Here is a 21,182-nt window from a genome sequence, read left to right on the forward strand (position 1 = left end):
TTTTGTTTGAAAGGTGGCTTGATCGAGAGTGTTCTTAGCTATAATAAATCTAAGAAAATCGGTTAAGCCGTTTGAAATTTATCAGCTCTTTTCTAGTTACTGTAACCTTCACTTGTCGGGGGTGTTATAAATTTTTAATTTACACTTGTTGCTATTGCATCGAGTGGGATATCAAATGATAAATATAAACATAGTACAATGTTAATATACACCGAGCGACCGGAAAACAATTCTACTATATCTATCGCTTCTATCGGCAAGCAGTTCGCGGGTAGTAGTCACGTTTTAGTGCTGTTTAACTTTTTATAAAAAGTGCTGGGGACCGCACTAGAGAAGCCTCTCTTAACTATCGCCAAAATTGGCAAATAGTGATTCAATCACGTGGCCTCGAAACAGTAAACTAACAGAAAGATGCAATTACTCAATACGACCCGTAGCTCTTTTTACACTAATTATAGGAGTTAGGTATAATAAGGTAGCTTTGCTAATACCACTAAACGAGCCAATTACTTAACTATTACTTACTGTTACTTGACGACCCAACGACCCAAAACCATGAAAATTATATAAGTTGTTACTATAACTAGCACCACGCTGCCCTTGCTCAGGTGGTATTTCTAGTAATTTTTACTTCCCTATATCATACGTATACCAAATCTCAATACTGAAATCAATCAGTCAGTTTATCCTTATATGTTCTACTAACCGATGCCCGCGACTTCGCCCGCGTGGATTTAGTTTTTTGAAATCCCGTGGGAACTCTTTGATTTTCCGGGGTAATAAGTAGCCTATGTGCTAATCCAGGATATTATCAATCTCCACTCCAAATTTCAGCCAAATCTGTCTAGTAGTTTTTGCGTGAAGGAGTAACAAACATACACACACACACACACATACACACAAACTTTCGCTTTTATAATATTGATGTGAAGTGTGATACTGTGATACTGACTTCATGAGCAAAAATTTATCATAGTAAATCGAAAGCTTTTGCATACTTCAAGAAAAATAATCTTTTGAGTAGAATCTGCTTTCCGTAGAGTCGGTCTGACACAGCGATGTAAATATAAACGCCATGTCTTTGGTCTGACATAGTATCAGAAGTAGTAAAAGCTGTCCAATACAGTTCCAATTTACAAATGCACATTTCATGCAGGTAGAAATGCTTTGTAGGGTTCAGTACCCGAAGACTGCCAACAAGTGCTAAGCCTCCAATATTCGTCAGTCTGTTTGTCAGTGGGTCTTATAACCTGTAAGAGGTACACAATTGAAATTTTCACTGAGTGTATAAATCCATACTAATATTATAAATGCGAAAGTGTGTCTGCCTGTCTGCTACCTTTTCACAGCCCAACAGTTTAACCGATCCTGACGAAATTTGGTACAGGGTTAGCTTATGTCCCGTGGACGGACATAGGCTACTTTTTATCCCGGAAAATCAAAGAGTTCCCACGGGATTCCCAAAAACCCATCCGCTTAACCGATTTGTATTCTTACTACCGTGGCCCAAGTTCATACGAAGAAATTCTTTGCCAAGTCTGCTTATTAAAATATGCTTAAACAAAAAAAAAATAAAGAGTAGGTACCAGTTTTTGCATCCACAATAACGGTAATAGTTATTATTTAGATACTTGTATGGGTGAATTAGGTTAATCTCTAACGTCTGCGGTTTGGTGTGGTTTGGTTACAGCAAATACCTAAAGCTAATTGCATGAGAGGCGGTTAAAGTTACGTTATGGTTATCGTGTTAAACTTTGACCACCAATAATAAAAATTAAAAATAATATTATTAACGGTGAAGAAAAACATCGTGAGGAAACCTGTATGCCTGAGAGTTATCCGTAGATAATGTTCTCAAAGATGTGTGAAGTCTGCCAATCCGCACTTAGCCAGCAGACCCGTGCTCAGTAGTGAGCTGCCGATGGTTTGATCAAGAATCATGATAATGATTATAATGATGAACTTAAATGGTTTACCTCCATTGCTACAACATCGTAAGTAACGAGGTAAGTATTTAATAATCCATACTAATTATTATAAATGCAAAAGTGTGAAGGTATGTATGTCTGTTACCGTTTCACGACCGATTTAAACAGATTTTGATGAAAGATAAGTACAGGGAGAGAGATAGCTTTCATATAGGCTACTTTCAAACCCGGAAAATCAATGAGTTGCCTCGGGATTTTTAAAAACCTAAATCCACGCGGTTAAAGTCACGGTCATTTTAGTGTTACCTATAATTTTGTTCAAATGAATGTTTTACGAAACACATAATACTTCCCGCCTGTCCATAGTTTTTCTGTGCGAGGTTTCAAGGATTTCACTTGCCTATAGTTAGTATAGTTTAGACAACAATGCCCTGCAACTGGCATTGTTAGCGTAGTATTTGTAATACTGTGTTATTGTGCTACGAAGCCGGAAAACTATAAAATGTAACAAAAACTTGAACAATAACACTATTGTACTTGTACATGATATTATATTACTTATATATTATACGTAAATTTTGTCTATCTGTAAACTTTTCACGACTCAATGCTTCATCGATCTTGACGTTTGGCAAAGAGAGCTTGCATTTTAAAGATAAACATAGATATTCATCTCGGAAAATCAATAAGTTAATCAAGGTAAGTACTTAGATGCCCATGGGATATTCAACAAGCCATAATTCATGAGGACAAAATTGCGGGCATCCGCTTTATATTAATAAAGGATCTACCGAAAATCTAGCTGGTCCAGAGTACAGACATCTCTATTTACGGTGAAAACTTGAATAAAATAATTCATTTATCACTTCGTGAAAATTTAAATAATGACTTTCAAGTTTATAGGAACTGCTGTTGATTTGACTTCTGTAGTGATTTTTTCGGATATGTATTTTTTCTCACGTAGGTATGGTGATGAAACGTGGACACTGACAAACGGATTCATGGACAAAATCAATGACGCTCAGCGAGCTATGGAGAGCGCTGTGTTAGGAATTTCCCTGAGGGGTAGAGTCCGAAATGAGGAAATCCGCAGGAGGACCAAGGTTACTGACATAGCCCAAACCATTAGCAAGCTGGCAGTGGCAGTGGGCAGGCTATGCCTGTCGTAGAGGCGATGGATGGCCGTTGGAGCCGAAAAGTCCTAGAGACCGCGCGTAAGCAAGCATAGTGTGGGGCGTCGCGTCCTCCAGTACGATGGACCGAGGATATAAAGAGACTGGCGAGAAGTGGCTGGAAGAAGGCAGAGGACCGGGTGTGGTAGCATTCATTAGGGAAGGCCTATGACCAACAGTGGACGTCCATAAGCCGATGATGATTTTGAAAAACCTGTTTCAGTCATAAACCTGTATACCTAAAGGTATATTATAATATTTCCCTATCGATAACTTTACGAATTGCGATTATGTAATAATGGTTTTGTGTCAGTGAAATATCAAAATGAACATGCGCTCTTTTAATTTCGGTAAACCCGTTCTTATCGCATCCTCATTTAATTTAAAACGGCACACACATTATTCGCAATGACGAGAAAAGGTAATTGAAAACAGCGTGTCAGTACATAATTATATGCTTCTTTATGCCACGGCATGCGGTACGAAGAACTAGCAGTTTGGGGTCAAAAAGAAAAGTTGAATATTCCATCTAACTTGTTAGTTAACTAACTAACTACGACAAAATATATGTTTTACCCATATGTGGAAGTATGTTCTTGCAAAAAAATATGGAATCTTATCTGTTCAATTTTATCTGTCTTCAAATTACTTAGGAACTTAATTTTCAATAGTTTACTTAAGAAAAATTTAAAAAAAAATGCACATCAAAAATATCATCCAGAGCATTGCAACTGGACAATGTATCCAGACAGGTAATATTACCATTTATGGGCACATTGGCATGCCATGGTGGTATACCCATTCCAAGTTACCCGTTTCCATCTACGACTGCTTCATCACTTACCACCAGTGAGATCGCAGTCAAGGGCTAACTTGCAACGGAATAAAAAGTATTGTCAAGAATATATACTTAACAAGTATATTAAGTAGTTATATTCACCTTCTCCAGCCAGTCATGGGTTTCTCCCTCAGGTCGTCCTCGGTCAGCCCATAGAGGCCTATACACGCAAGGAACCATGCCGTGACGATCAGAAAGAGGATCACTATCACCCGGAAAGGCAATAAAATTACTGTGAAAATCGCCGTCTGAAACAAACAATAATAGATTTAATTTAATTTGTATAGAATTAATTATGGACATGTAATTATTGTCTGAAATAAAATATTTTTATTTATTTTATTTTTATTTATCGTTTTAGTAAAGCGTGAACGCATCCGTAAGTCGCGGCTGACAGCCGTGACAGTCTTATGGAAGCAGCTCGCGAAATCTCTCGGAAGTCCGAGCGCTCAAGAAGAGTCAGGACTTTCTGCGCTGAATCTGTGAGAGAGTCAGGACTTTCCGCGCTGAGTCTGTGAGAGAGTCAGGACTTTCCGCGCTGAGTCTGTGAGAGAGTCAGGACTTTCCGCGCTGAGTCTGTGAGAGAGTAGGATTATCCGCGCTGAATCTGTGAGAGAGTCAGGATTATCCGCGCTGAATCTGTGAGAGAGTTAGGACTTTCCGCGCTGAATCTGTGAGAGAGTGAGGACTTTTCACGCTGAGTCTGTGAGAAGGTCAGAGGATTTTCCGCGCTGAACAGACAGCTGATCCTTTGCGGAAAAAATTAACCAGGTCTATCATCGGATCAGCCAATAAACCCTGGTAATCGCGACACACAACGCGACCTTTTAGTAGCATTGCACCAAACACAAAAGCCTGTCTCAAGTGGCAAACTACTTAATTCTCCAGAGATTTTCAACTTTTCTCGAACAACTAGTTACATAACCCCAAACTTCAGTAGTTACTGTTTAAATAAGACCGAGCTAAAGGTCAAGCACTTATCTCTAATCTATACTATAATGGGGAAGTATGCCTGTCTGTTACCTTATATCACGAGTTACCGTTAAACGGATCTTGAACAGATAACTATGAGGAAGTTTGTCTGTCTGTTCACTACTTTATCACTACTTGACCGCTGAAGGATCTGAACAGATGGCTAAGTAATGGAGATAAATATTTAAGTGTTATGTATTTTTATTGCCGCTAATAACGGTAAATATCATAGATATCAAAAATTTCAAAATAGCCGTGAAATAAGTGTTATTTCTTTTACGATATTATTAACCCCCGACCCAAAAAGAGGGGTGTTATAAGTTTGACGTGTGTATCTGTGTATCTGTGTATCTGTGTGTCTGTGTATCTGTGTGTCTGTGTATCTGTGTATCTGTGTATCTGTCTGTGGCATCGTAGCGCCTAAACGAATGAACCGATTTTAATTTAGTTTTTTTTGTTTGAAAGGTGGCTTGATCGAGAGTGTTCTTAGCTATAATCTAAAAAAATTGGTTGAGCCGTTTAAGAGTTATCAGCTCTTTTCTAGTTTTCTTGTAGAAAAGAAGGTTAGATAACCGTTAGGTTCATAATATTATGTCAATTGACAAATGTCAAGCTGTCAAATATGGACGTTGATTAAATACATAATTATTAATTTGAAAATGATGTTTTGGAAAACTCAAATACTTTGGATCGTCGGGGGTGTTATAAATTTTTAATTTACACTTGTTCGTATGCGAGTACAAATTGCACTTGACCGATTTTTTTCTAGTTCGGAAGTTCTTTATTTTCCTGCATTTTTTCGAGCATCCAAAAAACTTTAATTAGGTTTTTGTTTAGCATTGAGGAGTGGCCTTAACGGTATGTGGATGATAGATTAGGTAAAGACCTTGATGTTCAAGACTATGTATAGTGTTTTGATTGCCGCAGCGATAACAATGCACTAATAGGTATCACTAACTAGGTAGTCGTGCTTTTCGTCATTTTGTCGTCATCATTATAGAGAGAGAGCCAGCGCGTGCCAGACCTTCGTTATTTTAAAAAAGCTAAAAGTTTCTCTGCGTATTGCCCCCAATACAGGGAAGAACGATCAGCGACCATAAAGTTTGGAGCATGGTTGCTTTGGAAGATAACAGGTAATAAAGGTGTAAAAAAAATTACGTCAAAGTATAAAGTCTAATTTTTTTATTTTTTTCTTTGGAAAAGTATTAGAAATAATGTCATACTTTGTCAGACACTTAGTGTCGTGGCAACTTCCTGCCAGATGCCCTTAAAGTTTAAGTTTCCCAAAGCAACCATGCTCCAAGCTTCTTAGTCGCTAATCGCTGTGTTGGGGACAATACGCACTCAGACAAACTTTTAGCTTTTATAAAATAACGAATATCTGGCACGCGCTAGCTCTTAGTCCATTAGGTCAAGGTGCTTTTTATTATAAGCTTTATAAATTAGCTTCGCCTAACCTAATATTGTCATCATCATCATCATTTTGTTATGAACCAAATGTCGCTCTTCTAACCAGCAAGTCCGGGATTCGAGTCCGTTCACGCACCTCTAACTTTTCGGAGCTATCTATGTACCTACGTTTTAAGCATTTAATATCACTTGCTATATAGTGAAGGAAAAATCGTGAGGAAACCTGCATATCTGAGAGTTCTCTATATTGTTCTTAAAGGTGTTTGAAGTCTGCCAATCCGCACTTGGCCAGCGTGGTAGAACATGCTGAATGGAGACCCGTCTTAGTGAGCTAGCGTTTTTTTTCTCACAATAGACTTCGTGACGAGAGCTGTAGCTACAATAATTCCCATCAAAATGCAATGTAGAGTCAATACCAGCTCATCATAATCGATCCGAGACAAAATACCTAATACTGTTACCTATAAAACTTGAAGGCAAACATCTTTGTACGTCACTGGTCACGCAAACTCGTAAGCCTGTGGGTGGGTACAACATTGTAGAATGCAGTGTCTTACTTGACTTGAAATTGGCAATCCAAGTACCTACTTAGCTAAGTAAAGCAACCCAAGTAATTTTCTATAGGTAGTTAGTAGATACTTGCTAATTAATCATAATAATAGAATATCGATCTATTCCAATAGGTAATTTAAACACTTTATTGAGTAATTAAAGTTGGTAGAATGGCAATTCCGTACCGAAAAATGAGCATTAGATCGTAATCAAGCTCTAAAAAGGTTTCAGTAGGTATCAGCGGTTTCCTATAATTACTGTTATCTATACTAATAAATAAAATTGGAGTGTCTGTCTGTAATTTCGAAATAACTACCTCATATTAAGCTCATATGGTTATTTGAACGATACCATAACTGAATCACACGTTTTTAAAATTTTTGTCTGTCTGTCTGTCTGTCTGTCTGTCTGTCTGTTTGAAAAGGCTAATCTTTGGAACGGCTGAACCGATTTTGACGGGACTTTCACAGGCAAGTAGAGGATTGACCAGGGCGTAAAATAGGCTACTTTTTTAACCGACTTTCAAAAAGGGAGTTGTGTTTTTCTACCTATGTACACCGAAATCTCCGAGATTTCTGAACCGATTTGCGTCATTTCTTTTTTAATCGATAGAGGAACTTTGCGACATTGTTTCGTAAAAAATTTGGAGTCCAACTCCTCAATCCTGATGCTGCAGGGGATCTGACCAATCCACGCGGGCGAAGCTGCGGGCATCAGCTAGTTGTAACTAAAGATCTACCAATATCCTATCTAAATTTATTCAGTCTGTTGTAGGAAAATACCTACTTAATATCATCTTTGTCATGTCAACTGGATACGACTAAATTAATTCTCGGTTCGATAACTAAAGTTATTTATGTTACATAATTTAACTATTACAGTAACTGGGTAAGTACGTTTTTAGTACATGAACATCAACATGAGCATATGCGCGTATTATGGTGAACAACACTACTTTCCCTTGACGACCGGCCGATGGCGATGTAAGTGGTCAATTTCTAACTTTCTGTTCCTCTTATACGATTTGAACTGCGTGTTATGAAATTTTATAAAATGCTTGTCGGTAATCGACGACCTAGCTAGATCGTCGATCAGCATCGACATCGAATCTGAGAAGAATCTGTTTCTGGGACAAAATTACAATAAAGTAGGTACCTATATGAGGTAGTTAATATAACTGGTAGGTTACCTAATATTACTCATATTTCATAGGCATTAGCCGGGTCTAAACCGGACAGCTCGCGAGTCAATTTGCCTCGGCCGGCTCAGGCTGCCTCGAACGCTTCTGCCCTGAGTCATGGAATGTCCTCAAAGACACCTCGTTTTGAGAGGTGTTTGTTCGGTATTGACAGTCTACTATATCTCTACGCGGATTTGGGTTCGGTAGCTCGATTCCGTAAAACCTACATAAATCATTATTATCGCAATTGTAGTTATTGCCTAAATGTATGCTATTTTTGGTGCAACAATGCATTGTAGCCAATGGTGAGCGAGCGTCAACCAATCAGAGGTGATTCCGGTCGTGACATTGTAGCTATCATTCTGCCGCAGTCGAGTAGATTGCCTCGCGGATACTGCTCGAGAGCCAGAAGCTCGAGGGATGTTCGCGAGCAGTGCTCGATCAACGTGGACCTGGCTATTAAGTTACTATACCCGCAAGACCTACCATTCACGCACAGATACTCTCTCACGAATTATTTTGTGGTTCAGCTCAAGTTACTGGGTAGAACGTAGAGCAACCAAAGGTAGCAGGGCATATTTTTTACCTATATATTACTAAGCCTCTGCTGTCCGTCCATATGTCTGTCATAGGTAGAGACAGGGTGTGTATTTCTATTGGAGCTATAACCGCCATGAAAATTTAAAAAAAATTTAAAAGTATTATTTCTTCTACGGGCGGGACATAAGCAAGACATGAAGATGCTGGAATGGAGACACCTCGCACGGGATTCATTGCACTGGAAGACCCCCCATTAGGTGGACGGCCGAAATCAGCCGCTGAATGACGGCGGCGCAAGACCGTGGCGTGTGGAAGTCCCTACATTCTACCTATTCCAGCAATGGACGTTTATCGGTCGTTGATGATGATGATTTCGTGTACGATGGTGCGGAAACCTTCATATGCGAGCCCGACTCGCACTTGACCGATTTTTTCAGGTTTTGTCATTGCTTTGCTTGTAGAGAGTAATAATGAAGATTATATTATTTACATTACTTACCGAGCGTGAAACTTAATATTATTATACCTAATAACATTACGTTCAAACGCACGTATTAAAATATAGGAACTGTTACGTTATTTAGTCGTACGTTTGATATCAATAATAGTGCAATGTGGAATTTAGGATTCCGTAACCGAAGTTGCCCACGGGAACCTATTTTAAACGGGAACCTAGAGTTGAAATTTTCACATTAAGTATGTGTATTTTTTTATTTCTATGGCCTACTACTACTTCCTATACCTACATAACTACAAAAATATAAATTAGAGAAAGTGCGCGAAGGCCTTTTAAGTAAGTAACTAAATAGGTACCTACCTATCTTGTTTTTATTACATAATAATACCATAACAACTTTCGCAAAGATACTTAAATTATTTATACTGATGAAAACTAACTAATAGAATGATTGAAAGAATCTCAATCGCAAATCATTTCGCGATAAGACATCTCACTGAGTCTGCGCAAAATGAACTTGTTTTTTTTTTATTCCAAAAATAAAGTACCTAGGTACTGTATGTATTGTTTTTGTTGCAAACCTTGTTGCAAACATAATCTTACCCGTATTTTGTCGTATGTGTTATCCAATTCTAATTTGTGTACAAATGGATTTAATATTTGGGCACGCATGTCGTCGGCCGAGAAAGTGGGCCCCGTTTCACTGTGCAATTTACCATTCATTTTCACGAATGCACTTACTGCTATTTACCTACGCTTTTAATATAAAATTATATCACACTTTTTCACTCATTTTATCAACACAACAATGGCTTAAGTATTGCAATAACACCGTATTTAATTTATACAGCGATTTTTTTTCGTCATTTATCGCGGCGGAGGTCAACATCCACCTCTAATCGTGCAACAAGCGAGACTGATTTGTTTTCATCAACCAAATTCAAAAAGAAAGACTTTCCTTGTCTTTTTACTCGTTTCCTATTGGTGGATGATTTGACAACCTCATAAAAATGACTTCAATTAATGCACAAAGAGAACGAACTACCATAAGGCTTCGAAAAAATAATTATAAAAGTAATACCTACCTGCTATTTTAAAACTTATTTGAATTTTTCATTAGCCTAATGTTTGATTATTTATTTAATACACTAATAATGTTTAATTTTTATAAAATCCTTTGTATAATCTACGCTTGTTTAATATTGTCTGTGGTAACCTAAATAAAGTGTTTATATGTTGATCAAACTTCCCATAATTTAGGGAGTTCAAGTAGTTCTGTGCCAACTGACAGTAATATAAGCAATAAATGCTTACAACTAATACTAACGTTATGTTGAATGTGAAATGTGAAAGTGCTCCTATCTGTCTGTCTATTTGTTACCTTTTCACTGTTCAACCGATTTTGATAAAATTTGATGCAAGAAAGCTCACATTAAATTGAAATAGATTTTCATTTCCCTTTTCCAACTTTTGGGGACAGTGCTGCAAATTTAGTAGGCAATATATTTTTGCATAAATGTCATTCGAAGTCTAATGTAAGCCAAAACAAAATAAAGGTACACATAATTTTAAAATAAAATATTGTTTGCTTTGCCTACAAGAAAAATATAAAATATGAATTTTAATTCATATAATGGAAACGAAAGTACAGAAGCAAATTATTGACTACTTTTCGTACTTCGAAGAATTGTACAATACGTCCAAAAGTAGTTTGAAAATTTGCCAAAACTGCGCAATTTCTATAAATAAATTAATACATCGCTGCCGCAATATCAAAGAGTAAGTTTAATTTGATTAAGTACTACTTAAATTGTTAATATTGTAAGTTTCCATATAGTTTCAAAAATTGACTGTTTTAGAGCCCAAGTAATTGGCACTCCATTGGAAGAATTTACAGGGCTCCAAGCTAAATTGTTATCGGCTCTACATAACCTCATTTCTGAAGAAGTTGAAGAGATACAAAGTCAACGGTAAGTCACTATCTCTAATAATTGTGTAGTTATTTAGGCCATCATAATATCAAAACACTCATTGCTGAGTATAGAATTGGTGAACTAATGTTATTAAACAAGCAATAACGAAAGAGTAACTTTATTAGAATTAATTGCAAGTGAGGGAAGTACTTACTTAATTTACAAGTGAGGAATTTGCGGAGTCTAATAAAATGATTTTGTAAAAATATGCCTAAATTAAGAAATGCATGGTGGCATCTAACTTTGGCTGTGAGACTGACAGCATTCAACGGATTAAGAGATACCTTGTATTCAAGAATAAATAAAGACTATTTTTGTTGTGGAAAAAACCATAAAGTTCCTACAGGGTATAAAAAAATTAAATCCAGCAGATAAAGTTGCTGCCATCTTTTAGTACTACTTAAAGTAGTAAGTAAAGTAGTAAGTATAGTAGTAAGTAAGTAGTAAAGTCTTAAAACTTTATTTTCAGATCAATCATTGAAGACTTGTTTGAACAACTTTGTAACAAAAACAGAGTTCTTTTAGAAAGCTGCAAAGAAATTGACTTCTCAGTTCAAACACCACTTGTAACTGGAACCCCATACCAACCTCCTTTAGAGCAGGTCCTAGAATTTGTGGCAGACACAATATCTTTTGGAGGTCAAATCTGTGGTCAGATTGAAACTTCACTAAACGTTTTAGCCCTTAAAGGTCTGAACACACAGTCGTTGGTTGAAAATTTTAAAATACCTTCTGATTGGCAGCGAAAAGTGCCTGAAATTATTGCATACACATCCTTTTGCACGGAAAACGAAATATAAAAGCTAGAGCTTTAATTCAAAGGTTATTGTTCAAACATGGATCTCTTAGGCTCCATATTGAATTCCATGCAAAAACCTCCGTCAACGAGTGAGGCGCAGAAAAATGCTATGAAAAAGCAGAAAGAGGCAATAGAACGTAAGCAGAAAGAAGAAAAAGTTATTTTGAACAAATTCTGTAAACGAGTTGAGGAGAAGATAAGTAATTTCATAAAGGATGGTACTAAACCATACCTGCAGTTTGAACCGATGGAACAAATGTACAGATCTGTTATCCGTGATGTGGCTACCACAGCTGGTGCTCAGGTAATGTGTTTATTATAAAGCAGCACCTCTAACTTCTTGGAGTTATGTGTGTTAATAGCACTTCTTTTAATAGTGAAGGAAAACATTGTGAGGAAACCTGCATGCCTGAAAGTTTTTAGGGTTCTGTATCTCAAAATGAAAAACGGAACCTTTATAGGATCACTTTTTTGTCTGTTTGTCTGTCTGTTCGTCCATCTGTTGTGTGTGTCAAAAAAACCTATAGGCTACTTTCCATTGACCTAGAATCATGAAATTTGGCAGGTAGGTAGCTCTTATAGCACAAGTAAAGGAATAAATCCTAAAATTGAGTGTTACATCATAGAAAAAAAAGTTAAAATGTGTTTCAATTTTCAAAGTAAGATAACTACACCAAGTGGTGTATCATATGAAAGAACTTTACTTGTACTTACTTTACTATTCTAAAACAGATTTTTATTTATTTTTATGCATAAAAGTTTTTGATTTATCATGCAAAATGTTGGAAAAAATACCAGAGTATCGCACACTTTTTTAAAATTTTTGCCTATTAGACCAGTCCAGTAGTTTGAGCTGTGCGTTGATAGATCAGTCAGTCAGTTAGCTTTTCCTTTTTTACCCGACTACGGCAAAGCCGAAAGGAAGGGTTATGATTTTAGCAGTCTATATATGTATGTTTATGTCCAGATTGTGTGTGTTCCACCAAAGCGCCTAAACTACTGGAACGATTTTGATGAATGAGGTGTCAATCGATTCGTTGTAAAGGTCTGGGTGACATAGGCTATATATTATACAAAAAAAATCACCCCGACGGATGTTACATCAAAAAAAGTGAGGGTCTTAATTTTTTTTTTTAATAATATATAAGGGTAAACATTTCTCTCTTTCTAGGTATACTCATTTGGACAAGAAGGTGTGGACCGTTATGCCGTTGTCTACTTAAAAGATAAAGGTCCCTCTGAGGATGAGTTAAGTGTTCGTAGAGGCGGTGGTGTATGGAACGATGACAAAGCCACCGAAATGGCTCAAAGACGTCTAGAAATGGAGAAACAAGCCGAACTAGATAACCAAGAAGAGAAGAATAGAAAACGGAAGCATGGCAAAGAAGAATTGAGTGGGACTTTTTATAAACAGAAATACGCGCATCTGATTGGCCAAGAAGCTGCCATAGATGCAGCACAGAAGACTAATATGAACAAAAGTTATGGAGAAGTTCCTAGCGAGAATAAAAAGGATTTACGTTCCATAGAACAGACAATGGCTGATATTAAAGCCAAAAAGGTTAAAAAAGCTGAGGACGACAAAGCAATTTTGGATGGAGAGAGTAGTATTTGACTAGTTTTGAATAGAATCGTCAATTTCCTTTAGTTTCATTGTTATACCTTAGTTTTCCTTAGTTTACTTAAAAGGTAAACAAGTATGACCCTGTTACCAAGAACTGACAATAAAATCACTATGATGAACCTCAATCCAGGTGCTCGATTGCGGTAGAATGACAGCTACAATGTGACAATCGCAATTACCTCTGATTGGTTGACGCTCGCTCACTATTGGCTACAATGCATTGTTGCAACAAGAATACCATAAATTCAGCCAATCACAACAATTGAATGATTGATGCAGGTTTTCCGGAATCGACCTACTGAAGGTCTTTCGTGTTTTCTCTGAGGTTTCGGCGATTTGTTTATCTTTTAAGCAAACTAAAGAATAGCAGACTATATCAGAACATCTAATTCAGAATAAGTATAAGTGTTAAATTATTGCGCAGATGACTAGTGAGACATCAGCTAGCGTTATTGTAAAAACAGATATATTTGTATAGCATTAAACTTTAATTTGCTTTGGATGCTAGATATTTATCTGTAATATTTATCTGTGCTTCTTATTACTTTATGTTTCAGAAAGTTAATTGTAAAATTCCTAACTAATAAATTTTAGCAATAATCACACTTAATATTATAAAGGCGAAAGTTTGTATGTGTGTGTGTGTGTGTGTAAGTTTGTTACTCCTTCACGCAATAACTACTGGACGGATTGGGCTGAAATTTAGAATGGAAATAGATTATACCCTGGATTAGCACATAGGCTACTTTTTATCCCGGAAAATCAAAGAATTCCTACGGGATTTTTAAAAACCTACATCCGCGCGAACGAAGTCGCGGGCATCAGCTAGTATGTCATATAAATAGCTTTAGCATAGTTAACTGAGCGAAGTAAGGTCTCTGAGGAGGTCTATAGTGTGCACTTTGTCTTTGCTCAGACTTAAGACACTGTTAAAACGAGACAGCGCTATACCGCTGGCATAAATCTGTCCCGTTTTAACTGAACCTTAAGTCTAAGCAAAGTCAAGTGCAATAATATCCATTATATTCAACCGGAGTCTACTGGGGTGAATTTGCATTTGTCTGTCCGACGATATTTACTTCAAATTCACACCGGGCGAACTATTAACTAGTATAGTTTTAGTTATCTACAGCAATATTGGTACTGATTCTGATCGCAACTAAATTTTAGAGTATTCGTATCTTTTTCTTACCAATGTAACAAAAAAAGGACAGACAGACCTAATTTAATTTTCTATTTCATCAGCCTGTATGCGTCCACTGCTGGACATAGGCCTTTCCAAGAGCGCGCCGCCAAACACGGTCCTCCGCCTTCCTCATCCACTCGCTCCCCGCCACCTTCTTTAGGTCATCGATCCAGCGGGCTGGAGGTCCTACACTGCGCTTACTGGTATGTGATCTCCACTCCAGAACGCGTCTGTCCCATCGGCCGTCGGTTCTGTGACAGACATGACCTGCTCATTGGCGCTTCAGCTTTCTAACCCTTTGAGCTATGTCAGTCGCGTTTGTTCTTGTGCGAATTTCCTCGCTTAGATTTTACCCCTGAGAGTGATACCAACATAGCTCGCTCCATAGCGCGCTGAGTGACTTGTAGTTTGTGGACGAGGCGAACTGTCAGTGTCCACGTTTCCGATCCATACATCATCACAGGTAGATGGATAGGACACACTCACTGAAGACCTTATTTAATTTAATTTAAAACTGTCAATTCTCGTGACAGGATTAAATTCAAAATTCATTTTCCGTCCCTTTTCAGCAATTTTAAAAAGAAAAAGATGCAGATACTCTAAATTTAGTTTAGAGAAAAACATCAGAATCGATGCCAGTGCCTAACTTACAGAAAAGACTGTATACCTAATGTTAGTGAATCTAAATTATATAATGAAATAATGTGGCTAATTCTGTTGTATATAATCTCTAAACTAAACCGATGTATCTATACTTGATTAGGTACTTAGTTAAAAAACATTTTTAAGACTGTACTCCTATAGTACCTAATGTAGATCGTATGATTTTCATTATTCTGAATTTTTTAGTTTTATTTTTACTCTCATTTATTTATTTTGCACATTTTACCCTATTTTTAAAAAATGTTCAAAAATAACAGCAATAACAAAAACAACAGAAAAAATAACAGAAACACAGAAAGAACAAAAAATAAAATAACAGCAACAACAAAATCAATAAATAACAGAAACAAAAGAGAAATAAAATAACAGAAACAACAGAGAACTAAAGTAAAGGAAGAAAAAAAAAACATTGGATAAAAATATGATAAAATGGGTCCCACTAGCAGCGGGGTGGGTGCTAGTAGTTTTATTATTATTATAATAAAAATATTCTAAGTATCAAAGGTATCAATGTTATATCATTCGTTCCTGATAAAATGAATACCCAAACCTAAAGAACTTGTTTAGACATCAAATAAATGATTATTATGCAAAAATATACGTTTGTGTTTGTCTTATATTACACTAATAAGATTAAGATTCATAGAGTGTACCTTGACTTAGTTCAGACTTCTGCTAAAACGAGACAGCGTTATATTGCTGACCTAAATCTTTCTCGTTTTAACTGGAACTTATATCTGAGCAAAGTCAAAGTATGCTTTTAGAATAGAACTACAATAAAGGTTTTGACAAAGGAGTTTGAATATTTTAGTATAGAACCTGGCCTACCTACATGTCCGCCATTTTCTTTTTGTTTCAAAATAGCGGCCATGCATAAAACCTGAATCAATAGCTGGCATCAATACAAAAAAGTATTGTATAAGACGCAAGTGTCAATTAAAAAATAACACCCCCGACATGTGAAGGTTACAGTAACTAGAAAAGAGCTGATAACTTTCAAACGGCCGAACCGATTTTCTTGGATTATAGCTAAGGAAACTCTCGATCAAGCCACCTTTCAAACAAAAAAACTAAATTAAAATCGGTTCATTAGTTTAGTTTAGGAGCTACGATGCCAGAGACAGATACACGTCAAAGTTATAACACTGCACCCCTCTTTTTGGGTCGGCGGTTAAAAATCTTCCAGTGGCTAGACTTGTATTGATGACTCCACCAAGTACAACTTTAATAGCTTACCTAGGTATATCTTAGAAACTTGACGCTCTGGAAGATTTTATCTCCTACAATTATACTTGTTAGTAGGTATTGATGTCTGATATTGATTAATGCAGGTTTTATTGGTGGGTGCTTTTTTGAAAAAAAAAACCGGCCAAGTGCTAGTCAGGCTCGCGCACTGAGGGTTCCGTACTCGGGTTTTTTTACCAACATTTTGCAAGATAAATCAAATAGGTACTAACTACTATACATAATAATAAATAAAATCTGTTTTAGAATGTACAGGTAAAGCCCTTTCATATGATACCCCACTTGGTAGGTATAGTTATCTTACTCTGAAAATTAAAACACGTTTTAATTTTTTTTTAATGATGTAACCACAAATTCGGGGTTTTCAAATTTTTTCTGTGTTTGTGCTATAAGACCTACCTACCTGCCAAATTTCATGATTCTAGGTCAACGGCAAGTACCCTATAGGTTTCTTGACAGACAGACAGACAACAAAGTGATCCTATAAGGGTTCCGTTTTTCTTTTTGAGGTACGGAACCCTAAAAAAAGAAAAATGGTGGACTACTAGGCAGGCCAAAATCTTCAAGCCCTTTCAACGGGTAAACCTAAATCTAGGTAAAAGCTAGTAGTTTATAAAAAATAAAAACCGTAATAGTTTTTTGAACGTTTATTTACCATCAACACGCAATAGATTACACAAAATTTTTACATTACACAAAAAACAACAAGTTCTTATAGAAAGATATGTTTAACCAGATAACATTTATAGGGGATATAGGTAATATCATATTACATATTAAGATATAGTATATTTTTAAAAGTATTGTCTACGTTTCGGAACAATAGGTATTGTATAAGTTCTATATACATAACAGCTATAAGTAGGTAGACCTACCAGTGATATAAGTACAGTTATATTTTTAAAAATACCAAGTTAGGGGAGTTTTTGGAAGTTTAAACCCCTGAAATTATTGTCCACATACTGATTTGCTAAGAACAAATCAGTTTCAAAACACGGAGTTTTTCGATATTGTTGGCGTATGTCCGACTATAGTTTTTTTACGTCGGGGTTCTTCGGTCCGATACGAAATCAGAGACTAGTCGTAGTCGGACATACACCGACAACACCAGACGTCAGTATAGCCGTGTTCTATTCGCTATTCGCGAAAGTTTAAATTCTAAAACAGTTTATTGAAACGTCAAAAAATTTGACGCTCGCTGCGCTTTCGCCAATATTTTCCAAACCTAGGTATTTTAGGCATTTGTTTTAAACCTACTACTTAATAACTATGATTTTCTATATCGCAAAAATAAGAACGAGTGTGCATTGGTGATTCCTACTAGTTTATCTAATCATATAACTTATGATACCTACTTAGACATATTATGATGCTTATGTACACCAATAAATAACGATTTTAACACTAAGTATTATTTTGTGCTTTTTGTATTGGTGTATTTTACGTTACAAACTACACGATTTAGATTACGATTTAAAAAAAATGCATGGAATTGAGATCCTCCACTTTTGAAGGTCGGTTAAAAATCGGTGAGTATTTTAACGGCATTAGGGACTTTAACTTGGACTTTCGACAGGTTTCTGTATTTGAAAACGTATTTAAACTAAGAACCTATTTTTCAATCACTAAATAAAAGTAGTATAAGAGCCGGCGCACATATGGCGGAGCGCAGCGCAGAGCATGCCCGCGAAGTTTTCTAATCGCGTGTCACATTACGCTTTCTACCAGAGAATACGCGAGCACGCGCGAGACTGCGCGCGGATGCGCTAGTATTCGAACGGATGCACAATTGATTTTAGATATTATTGCAATGAGGGCAATGTCGATAGTACTTTGACTGTGAAAAATGCTCAATTTATTTTTATTAAGTACTTTACTGTTATTTTAGGACTTTAAAAACATAAAATTAACAACAAAAAATTGTTAAATGCGACCCAATAACCCACCCACCTGTTACGTTTTCTTCATAGGCATTTTATTATCTTAATTGACACAATTCGCAAAAAATAACTAGGGCTAGTCTTTCTGCATAATATTACATTTTGTATTATACACGCTATACTTATTATATTCCTAGTGGCAACTTTAGCTATGATTATGTCACAATAGCAAAGAATCGGATGTATTTGATTAAAATATATGGTTATGGGTTAAATTTTAACCGTTAAATTTTTTTTTAATGTAGGTATGATTCAAGCTTAGATATAACTACCTTATTATTATCATAAGATACATTATAAGTACCTACGCGGTATTGCAATATAAGTTTATCTTAAACTACTATAATCATCAATATTAATCCAAAATCTTTCAAATTCTTATTATGTAGGTAAGTATATAAAAAGATAATAAAAAAATAAGCTAAACAAGTAGGTAACATCTATAAAAATGGCACTTAAAAATTCAATAAATAATCCTATAGGTACCGAGAAAATATAACAAAAAATCTTAAACAACTTCAAAACAAAACAATTTTTCGCCTTATTTACTAACATACTTAGTCTTATAAATACACTTTGTAATTAGAACGCTAGCGAAAACTTAGCGTAACTAGTTACCTAAACACAGTCCAATACCAAAAGGTAACCATTCGCATTATTTGCAGTTTTAGTGATTAGTAGTTTTCAAACCCGCAATGTTTAGCCTTCGACGACGCATTACCCCAGGGGCACCTATCTACGCATGTACGTTGACCTCTAGCATCAGTCAGATGTTTTATTTGCAATAAATTGAGTACCTTTAATAAATACAAACAGGTTTTTTAAATATTTTTTCCTATCAATAATCATCAGTAGGTACGCTCACCCGTCTTCGTTTTTGCTTATAGCGTTCTAATAACACCCTGTATGTATCTATAATAATAATCTACATGTAGGCATGTATTGCTCAGGATGGCATTCATCTCAACTACTTTATCTCATTATTCGTTTCTATCAATGAAGAACTCAATTTATTATTGTCTTTATTCATATTTCTTCGTTATTGTCATTCAAAATCTTAAATTAACCATTATAAAATAGAATATGTATAATAATAATATGTTTTTTAAAGTCGCTTGTTACTGGCTTATTATAATAAAACTAGACCGACTGATATAATAAAATATTTAAAAAAGATGTATTCAGAAGACAGTCTAGCAATATTGTCATATTTTATCAAACTAATATAAGCGAGAACTTCTTACCTTGATAGCGCTATTTTAAAATAATACAAGTTTCAAGGATTATTTTACTGTCATCGTTACAAATAAATCAACAAAAAATGAATTAGGCTCAAGGCACATTGCGGCAAGATGACATGCAGCGACACGACTTCTTAGCCTCATAGTCAACTGAACTTTATCTTGTCACGTTTCCTACGTTTTATCTAACGTAATTTGCAAAGGAACATTTTCACCGAGACCAGCGGGGTGATTCGCTAACTCAGTGTCCAATACTGAATGATATCCACCAAGCTCTTTATACTTGAAAAGAGCAACCGCCGAGTTTCTTGCTAGTTCTTCTCGGTAGAAACGGCGTTCCGAACCAGTGGTAGCTTATTTTGACATTCAAAAGCACTTGTAAAAGTTTAATTGAATAAAAATATTTTGAATTGAATTGAATTGAATTTGACATTTGGGCTATGCAAAATCATTTTGATATCTCTCAGTGAAGCAGCAATGTAGAACTGGCCAAAGTCAAATGAGCTCGATGGCTATCATTCATTGTTGAACTATGAGTTAGTGTAATGTGAATTTACCATGTCTATGGTACTAATTGCGCCTAATACATTTTGAGAGAATGCGACCTTATGCTCTTCGGTCCCGGCGAATTAAACGCTTCGCGCTAATGTGCTTTGAGCATTATAATCATGTAGGTGAACATTATTACTTATTTTATTACTTTATACTAGGCAACAACAAATATACTAATGACGCTAAATATACAAAGATTTAACAGAGTAGTATACTTAAAGTATAAACGGCAGGATAATAATATGACGAATGGAGTATAATAATCACTATCGTATAATCTGTTTTTAAGGAGCTTTTCGCTAAAACGCATAACGAGGCGCCATGCGGCCCATAAGACCTTATTACCCCGAACTGACAATAAAATCATGTAGTATAGAAGTAGGTTTAAGCGGAAGTTCATGACATACAAGGAACCAAAAGCTTAATTTGCTAGTATCCGCCAAACCAAAAAAAATGCAGATTCCTTTGATTTGGTCCGCCAATCCAAAAATTCGTTATAGATAATTAAGCTTTTGGTTTCTTGTACATAAAACCATGACAGGAAAGAAAAATCTAACGCCAGAGGGTCTAAAGCAAGGTCTAAAGCGCCGGGCAAATCGGGTCGCTTATGCGTTTTTCCAAAAAGATTTCTGTGATTTGTTTACCTTTTAAGTGAACTAACGATAACTAAAGTACACCTTAATGACAATCATATTTTTTGTGAAAATAAGTACTTTAATTTACTAATTCCTATATACTCCTAACTATTTTTGAAATGAGTACAAATACTTAGTGCAAAATGGTTTTTGTAAAGGCATTTTTTTGCATACAATGACATTTTTCTTTTTTTAGTCATCAAAAATCTCCAGTGTGCATCTGGATTTATTATATAATTTTTTCTTTTTCGCTGATAACAAGCTTTTTAAAATTT

The 21,182-nt window shown here is 35.9% G+C and overlaps 2 protein-coding genes across 4 annotated transcripts in view; one reads left to right on the forward strand and one right to left on the reverse strand.

Annotated features, from left to right (window-relative positions):
• Positions 1–9,977, reverse strand: part of LOC123868399 (lysophosphatidylcholine acyltransferase) — a 39,032-nt gene extending 29,055 nt beyond the window's left edge. Inside the window, exons 1-2 of one of the 2 annotated variants that reach the window (XM_045910912.1) lie at positions 9,653–9,977; positions 4,041–4,186 (exon numbers count right to left, since the gene is read on the reverse strand). In XM_045910912.1, coding sequence (XP_045766868.1) covers positions 4,041–4,186; positions 9,653–9,772 — 266 coding nt within the window. In that variant the 5' untranslated portion in view covers positions 9,773–9,977. The remainder of the gene's footprint in view (positions 1–4,040; positions 4,187–9,652) is intronic. The other variant, XM_045910911.1, reaches the window with a different exon arrangement.
• Positions 9,978–10,557: 580 nt separating this feature from the next.
• On the forward strand, positions 10,558–14,042 carry LOC123868402 (sperm-associated antigen 7 homolog). Of its 2 annotated transcripts, none has more exons than XM_045910916.1 (4): positions 10,558–10,828; positions 10,887–11,019; positions 11,492–12,125; positions 12,993–14,042. In XM_045910916.1, the coding sequence occupies exons 3-4, from the start codon at positions 11,859–11,861 to the stop codon at positions 13,434–13,436; spliced, it is 711 nt and encodes a 236-aa protein (XP_045766872.1). In that variant the 5' UTR covers positions 10,558–10,828; positions 10,887–11,019; positions 11,492–11,858; the 3' UTR covers positions 13,437–14,042. The 2 variants fall into 2 exon arrangements, with proteins under 2 accessions (XP_045766872.1, XP_045766871.1); XM_045910915.1 differs by having other exon boundaries at positions 10,909–11,019.
• Positions 14,043–21,182: the final 7,140 nt, after the last annotated feature.

The sequence above is a fragment of the Maniola jurtina genome, chromosome 9 (genome assembly GCF_905333055.1).
Source record: "Maniola jurtina chromosome 9, ilManJurt1.1, whole genome shotgun sequence".
NCBI classification, from domain to species: Eukaryota; Metazoa; Arthropoda; class Insecta; order Lepidoptera; family Nymphalidae; genus Maniola; species Maniola jurtina.

Bases quoted from the DNA above. Each gene is read 5' to 3' on its own strand.
- LOC123868402 (XM_045910916.1), top strand. From the start codon at position 11,859: ATGGATCTCTTAGGCTCCATATTGAATTCCATGCAAAAACCTCCGTCA. The intron at 12,126-12,992 runs GTAATGTGTTTA...CTCTCTTTCTAG, and splicing joins CTACCACAGCTGGTGCTCAG to GTATACTCATTTGGACAAGA.